Source organism: Anomaloglossus baeobatrachus, chromosome 10 (assembly GCF_048569485.1).
Source record: "Anomaloglossus baeobatrachus isolate aAnoBae1 chromosome 10, aAnoBae1.hap1, whole genome shotgun sequence".
NCBI lineage: Eukaryota > Metazoa > Chordata > Amphibia > Anura > Aromobatidae > Anomaloglossus > Anomaloglossus baeobatrachus.
The window spans coordinates 196315438-196323360 of record NC_134362.1 but is presented as its reverse complement, the minus strand read 5'-3'; the positions used below and the strand labels follow the sequence as shown (position 1 = coordinate 196323360).

General features: G+C 49.9%; 1 protein-coding gene across 1 annotated transcript in view; it reads right to left on the bottom strand.

Moving 5' to 3' along the window:
• PEPD (peptidase D) overlaps positions 1 to 7923 on the bottom strand; it is a 200076-nt gene that overhangs the window by 163378 nt on the left and 28775 nt on the right. Inside the window, 1 exon segment of the mRNA XM_075325191.1 lies at positions 3234 to 3297. Within this exon segment, the coding sequence (XP_075181306.1) occupies positions 3234 to 3297 (64 nt within the window).

Genomic DNA, 7923 nt, shown 5'->3' with positions numbered 1-7923 from the left:
CCCGGATGCAGCCGCTATCAGAAGATGGAGCAGCTCCGTAACTGAGCATTTCTGCTGCTGCCTGCTGCCATCAGCACCGAGAACAGGTGATCGGCGGGGTGCGGGGTATCAGACCCCAGCCGATTTGACACTGATGACCTATGATAAGGATACGCCATCAATATAAAAGTAGTGGACAACCCCTTTAAGTAAAAAAAAAATAAAAACCATGAAAAACGTCTTTCTAAATTATGGTTCGCTTTGTGTCCCGTTCAGAGTTACACTGACTGGCCTCGTTCATTCCACTTACTGTGGAACTACAAGTCCCAGCATGTCCTAGCAGGTGAAATGATTGGCTTTGCTGTAGGAGTTCGGACCTGATGTTATATGAGAAGGGGCACATGTAGGACGCACAGGCTGGAGATTCCCGGGCAGCGCGGCCTGTGCGGTGAATGCAGAGGCCGCGTCACGCTCACGTCTCCATTTCCCGTTATTTACAGGCTTGCTTACTGATTCAGAGATTATTGATTGACATTGCTGCAATAATGAAGCGCTTTGCTCTCGGCAGTCACTTGTCAGGCGACACATGTAACACGCGATGAATGATAAATCCTGCCCGTGAGACGGGTCAGAGGGAGAGAGCTTGTACCAGAGCGGGTGAGAAGAGGCCAGCCCCGAAGAGGCAGCGAGCATTTCCTGCAAGGGCCGCTCGGTCAAGTGTGGAGATTGGATGAAAATGAGAGGCAAAGCTGGGTGACAATGTAACTGCTTCCTACGGGGAAACCCATCTCTCCTAGACTCCTTACAAGCAAACAAATGCAGCATTGAAACTTGGTGCTGTAATAGCGGCTGTCCTCCAATATCTGTTTGTGCTCCCTGTGTCTTCTTAGAACTTAGTGGGGTTGACTAAGCGCTCATCCCATCCGCTCCCTACCTAGTGCCTATTTCAGGGTCAGCCAGGGGCAGGTATCCTGCTCGGTGCATAGGTGCGGAACCCATCTAGGGTGGTGAGGGAAGCCAGGGTCAGGTATCCTGCTCGGCACATAGGTGTGGAATCTATCTAGGGTGTGTGAGGGAAGCCAGGTCAGGTATCCTGCTCAGTATATAGGTGTGGAACCTATCTAGGATGGTGAGGGCAGTCAGGGTCAGGTATCCTGCTCGGCGCATAGGTGCGGAATCTATGTAGGGTGGTGAGGGAAGCCAGGGTCAGGTATCCTGCTCGGCACATAGGTGTGGAATCTATCTAGGGTGGTGAGGGAAACCAGGGTCAGGTATCCTGCTCGGCACATAGGTGCGGAATCTATCTAGGGTGGTGAGGGAAGCCAGGGGTCAGGTATCCTACTCCTTGTATAGGTGAGGAACCTATCTAGGATGGTGAGGGAAGCCAGGGTCAGGTATCCTACTCGGGGCATAGGTGCGGAACCTATCTAGGGTGGTGAGGGAAGCCAGGGGTCAGGTATCCTACTCCTTGTATAGGTGAGGAACCTATCTAGGATGGTGAGGGAAGCCAGGGTCAGGTATCCTACTCGGGGCATAGGTGCGGAACCTATCTAGGTGGTGAGGGAAGCCAGGGGTCAGGTATCCTACTCGGGGCATAGGTGAGGAACCTATCTAGGGTGGTGAGGGAAACCAGGGGTCAGGTATCCTGCTCAGTATATAGGTGTGGAACCTATCTAGGGTGGTGAGGGAAGCCAGGGTCAGGTATCCTACTCGGTGCATAGGTGAGGAACTTATCTAGGGTGGTGAGGGAAGCCAGGGTCAGGTATCCTACTCGGGGCATAGGTGAGGAACTTATCTAGGGTGGAGAAGGAAGCCAGGGTCAGGTATCCTGCTCGGCGCATAGGTGTGGAACCTATCTAGGGTGGTGAGGGAAGCAGGGTCAGGTATCCTGCTCGTCGCATAGGTGTGGAATCTATCTAGGGTGGTGAGGGAAGCCAGGGTCAGGTATCCTGCTCGGCACATAGGTGCGGAATCTATCTAGGGTGGTGAGGGAAGCCAGGGTCAGGTATCCTGCTCGGCACATAGGTGTGTAACCTATCTAGGGTGGTGAGGGAAGCCAGGGACAGGTATCCTACTCGGGGCATAGGTGCGGAACCTATCTAGGGTGGAGAAGGAAGCCAGGGTCAGGTATCCTGCTCGGCGCATAGGTGTGGAACCTATCTAGGGTGGTGAGGGAAGCCAGGGTCAGGTATCCTGCTCGGCGCATAGGTGTGGAACCGATCTAGGGTGGTGAGGGAAGCCAGGGCCAGGTATCCTGCTCGGCGCATAGGTGTGGAACCTATCTAGGGTGGAGAAGGAAGCCAGGGTCAGGTATCCTGCTCGGCGCATAGGTGTGGAACCTATCTAGGGTGGAGAAGGAATCCAGGGTCAGGTATCCTGCTCGGCGCATAGGTGCGGAACCTATCTAGGGTGGTGAGGGAAGCCAGGGCCAGGTATCCTGCTCGGCGCATAGGTGTGGAACCTATCTAGGGTGGTAAGGGAAGACAGGGCCAGGTATCCTGCTCGGCGCATAGGTGTGGAACCTATCTAGGGTGATGAGGGAAGCCACGGCCAGCAGTAGGTTTAATCAGTTGTCACCATCTCTCCTTTCCCTAGACACAGGGTTTCCTTTCCCTTTCGCCATTCGCTTGGACTTCCCCGTACCTAGCATGGCAATTACCTTTCCAAGGACAGTAGTTCATTTAGCAAGAGACACAGAGTTGGGAAATATCATTTTTTTCTCATTTTAGTTCAGTATTTTTAAAGTATTTTATTTAAATAATTTAGTATAAATTTATTTTAGTGTAAAATGCTACTGAAAAGCAAGAATAGCAATAAAAAAAAAAAGCTTGACTCTGATACTCAGGTTGGGAGAAGAAGAAGGACTCAAGACCTGGCAGCATTTCACCAGATTTTACCCAAAATGCTGAACAAAACATATTAAAAAAAAAACTATATATCCCCAAATTCAGGGTCAATGATTCTCCCTCTGGACTTAATGTTAATTGGGGGGTTTCCCCAGTCCTAAATTAGGTGTCATAATTATATAGAACAGGAAAAATAAAAATTGTCAATACTATGACAGTCACTGTAATTGTTTTTTCATACCATAGGCAGACTAAAAAAAATAAAAGGAGTGACAAAATCCTGTTGGTAGGGCGTTCTCTGGATTTGGATGTGTCAGTGTGCACCAGACTGGATCGGTGGATTTCAACCAAATGTGTAATCGCAATCCTGCCGAGAAAGCTATGATAAACTTTTGCAAAAATACTCACATCACACGCATAATGAACTTCATTGACAGCGTATTTCTGTTTAAAGTGCTCTGGAGGATGGATCCTAGGGAGGAACAGAAAAAAAAAAACAATCAATGGCTTTATCAGCAATGAAATAATTACTGCACTACCATGCCCAGGTGCTCAGTACTCGTAACTAGTGATGAGCGGGCACTACCATGCTCAGGTGCTCAGTACTGGTAACTAGTGATGAGCAGGCACTACCATGCTCAGGTGCTCAGTACTCGTAACTAGTGATGAGTGGGCACTACCATGCTCAGGTGCTCTGTACTGGTAACTAGTGATGAGCGGGCACTACCATGCTCAGGTGCTCAGTACTCGTAACTAGTGATGAGCAGGCACTACATGCTCGGGTGCTCAGTACTCGTAACTAGTGATGAGCGGGCACTACCATGCTCAGGTGCTCTGTACTGGTAACTAGTGATGAGCGGGCACTACCATGCTCGGGTGCTCTGTACTGGTAACTAGTGATGAGCGGGCACTACCATGCTCAGGTGCTCAGTACTCGTAACTAGTGATGAGTGGGCACTACAATGCTCAGGTGCTCAGTACTCATAACTAGTGATGAGTGGGCACTACCATGCTCGGGTGCTCTGTACTGGTAACTAGTGATGAGCGGGCAATACCATGCTCGGGTGCTCTGTACTGGTAACTAGTGATGAGCGAGCACTACCATGCTCAGGTGGTCAGTACTCGTAACTAGTGATGAGCGGGCACTACCATGCTCAGGTGCTCAGTACTCGTAACTTGTGATGAGCGGGCACTACCATGCTCGGGTGCTCAGTACTGGTAACTAGTGATGAGCGGGCACTACATGCTCGGGTGCTCGGTACTCGTAACTAGTGATGAGCGGGCACTACCATGCTCGGGTGCTCAGTACTGGTAACTAGTGATGAGCGGGCAATACCATGCTCGGGTGCTCTGTACTGGTAACTAGTGATGAGCGAGCACTACCATGCTCAGGTGGTCAGTACTCGTAACTAGTGATGAGCGGGCACTACCATGCTCAGGTGCTCAGTACTCGTAACTAGTGATGAGCGGGCACTACCATGCTCGGGTGCTCAGTACTGGTAACTAGTGATGAGCGGGCACTACCATGCTCGGGTGCTCGGTACTCGTAACTAGTGATGAGCGGGCACTACCCATGCTCAGGTGTCAGTACTGGTAACTAGTGATGAGCGGGCACTACCATGCTCAGGTGCTCAGTACTCGTAACTAGTGATGAGCGGGCACTACCATGCTCAGGTGCTCAGTACTGGTAACTAGTGATGAGCGGGCACTACCATGCTCAGGTGCTCAGTACTGGTAACTAGTGATGAGCGGGCACTACCATGCTCGGTACTCGTAACTACTGATGAGCGGGCACTACCATGGTCGGGTGCTCAGTACTGGTAACTAGTGATGAGCGGGGCACTACCATGCTCGGGTGCTCGGTACTCGTAACTAGTGATGAGCGGGCACTACCATGCTCGGGTGCTCAGTACTGGTAACTAGTGATGAGCGAGCACTACCATGCTCGGGTGCTCAGTACTGGTAACTAGTGATGAGCGGGCACTACCATGCTCGGTACTCGTAACTAGTGATAAGCGGGCACTACCATGCTCGGGTGCTCAGTACTGGTAACTAGTGATGAGCGGGCACTACCATGCTCGGGTGCTCGTAACTAGTGATGAGCGGGCACTACCATGCTCGGGTGCTCAGTACTGGTAACTAGTGATGAGCGGGCACTACCATGCTTGGGTGCTCAGTACTGGTAACTAGTGATGAGCGGGCACTACCATGCTGAGGTGCTCAGTACTCGTAACTAGTGATGAGCGGGCACTACCATGCTCAGGTGCTCAGTACTGGTAACTAGTGATGAGCGGGCACTACCATGCTCAGGTGCTCAGTACTGGTAACTAGTGATGAGTGAGCACTACCATGCTCGGGTGCTCAGTACTGGTAACTAGTGATGAGCGGGCAACTACCATGCTCAGGTGCTCAGTACTGGTAACTAGTGATGAGCGGGCACTACCATGCTCAGGTGCTCAGTACTCGTAACTAGTGATGAGCGGGCACTACCATGCTCGGGTGCTCAGTACTGGTAACTAGTGATGAGCGGGCAACTACCATGCTCAGGTGCTCAGTACTGGTAACTAGTGATGAGCGGGCACTACCATGCTCAGGTGCTCAGTACTGGTAACTAGTGATGAGCGGGCACTACCATGCTCAGGTGCTCAGTACTCGTAACTAGTGATGAGCGGGCACTACCATGCTCAAAAGTACTGAGCACCCGAGCATGGTAATGCCCGCTCATCACTAGTTACGAGTACTGAGCACCCGAGCATGGTAATGCCCGCTCATCACTAGTTACGAGTACTGAGCACCCGAGCATGGTAGTGCCCGCTCATCACTAGTTACGAGTACTGAGCACCCGAGCATGGTAGTGCCCGCTCATCACTAGTTACTAGTACTGAGCACCTGAGCATGGTAGTGCTCGCTCATCACTAGTTACCAGTACTGAGCACCCGAGCATGGTAGTGCCCGCTAATCACTAGTTACCAGTACTGAGCACCCGAGCATGGTAGTGCCCGCTCATCACTAGTTACTAGTACTGAGCACCTGAGCATGGTAGTGCTCGCTCATCACTAGTTACCAGTACTGAGCACCCGAGCATGGTAGTGCCCGCTAATCACTAGTTACCAGTACTGAGCACCCGAGCATGGTAATGCCCGCTCATCACTAGTTACGAGTACTGAGCACCCGAGCATGGTAGTGCCCGCTCATCACTAGTTACGAGTACTGAGCACCCGAGCATGGTAGTGCCCGCTCATCACTAGTTACCAGTACTGAGCACCTGAGCATGGTAGTGTCCGCTAATCACTAGTTACCAGTACTGAGCACCCGAGCATGGTAGTGCCCGCTCATCACTAGTTACCAGTACTGAGCATGGTAGTGCCCGCTCATCACTAGTTACCAGTACTGAGCACCTGAGCATGGTAGTGCCCGCTAATCACTAGTTACCAGTACTGAGCACCTGAGCATGGTAGTGTCCGCTCATCACTAGTTACGAGTACTGAGCACCTGAGCTTGGTAGTGCCCGCTAATCACTAGTTACCAGTACTGAGCACCTGAGCATGGTAGTGCCCGCTCATCACTAGTTACGAGTACTGAGCACCTGAGCATGGTAGTGCCCGCTCATCACTAGTTATTACCAATAGATTCGCTTGTACCGTTTTCTTCCCTATTTAACCCCAAAGTAAAATTGTTGCTGAGGCAGTCTTCTAATCTGTGATACATTTGCAATTTGCAGACATTTGGCCAAATCAGTTAAGCGTAAAGTAAAAAATACCTTTAAAAAATAATCCTGCGCTTGGCGCTCCGGTGTGCATGCTCCTTACATGAACTCATGTTTGTTTACTGAGATATTTTATCATAATTGCTCGCTTTGGAAAAACACAAATTACGCTGTAGATTTCCCACCAGCTGCGTCACGACATTATGCAGCACGCATGGCAGCGGCTTTACAGACAGGTTCCTAATTATGTGAATGGGAAGGGAGAACATTTCCCTTCTCCTCTGTGGTAGAAAGTGTAGAAAACTGCAAATAGAAAGCAATTCGCCTGCACGGTGTGAAGATAGCCGGGAATGAGGAGTCCGGCTATAGAGGATCTGAACCAACAGGACAACTACCATAACACTCCCACCTGCTCTTCCCATTGTCCCCTTCCCACATAATCACCTGCACCGCCCACCAGTCCGACAGGCGACGCCAGATTTTTAATTTTCCACTAGTTTTTCACACCCTTGCCATATATCATAGCTCTTCATATCAAAATATTTTGTAATATATTTGAATTGAATGTATAGCTTATATTAGTGCGCCTCTCTGCAGGGATCACATAATCAATGATTGGATTACCTAAACCCTTTACTTTTAAAATGAACATCACAGCACTTCAATAGCAAAGGTGTTAGCCCCTACTGTTACTGCTGAAGGAGAAGTACAGCCCTGTTACTGTGTTGTTTCCCTCCCCAGGTTTACTGTGTGCTAATACTACAATTTCCATCATACAGTACAGTAGCCTCTGAGAGCACTTAGTATGCCCCCTCCATTTTCCACCCAACCTTATTGCCATAGAAACAGTCCTGACAAAAAAATGGGAGGTACCAAGTTTAAGAGCAACCCAGGATAGGTCCCAGCCCATCTGGCAATTGCAAGATGATCAGAACAGCCAGGCCACTGTGTTTGTTATGCAAATATCGCCGCTTTTCAGTTGTCCATGTTAGTGATTGGATTACTTAAACCCTTTGCTTTTAAAATGAACATCGCAGCACTTCACTAGCAAAGATGTCAGCCCCTGCTGTTAGTGCTGAAGGAAACTGCCAGCTCAACTTGTGTGTGGCATACTAATTGTGTTTTCAGGACGCATGCTCAGTAGGCTGTCAATCACTCCAAAACGTCTATACACACCATCACAAGACCAGTGATAACTCCTTTTATTTGGTCTGATTTCTGAGCCGGTGTTATGCATATTCTTCTTCCTCCTCCTTTTCCGGCTCAGAAATCAGACCAAATAAAAAGGAAGTTGTCACTGGGCTTGTGATGGTGGGTATAGACGTTTTGAAGTGATTGACAGCCTACTGAGCATGCATCCTGAAGAGACAATTACTCTGCCACACACAAGCT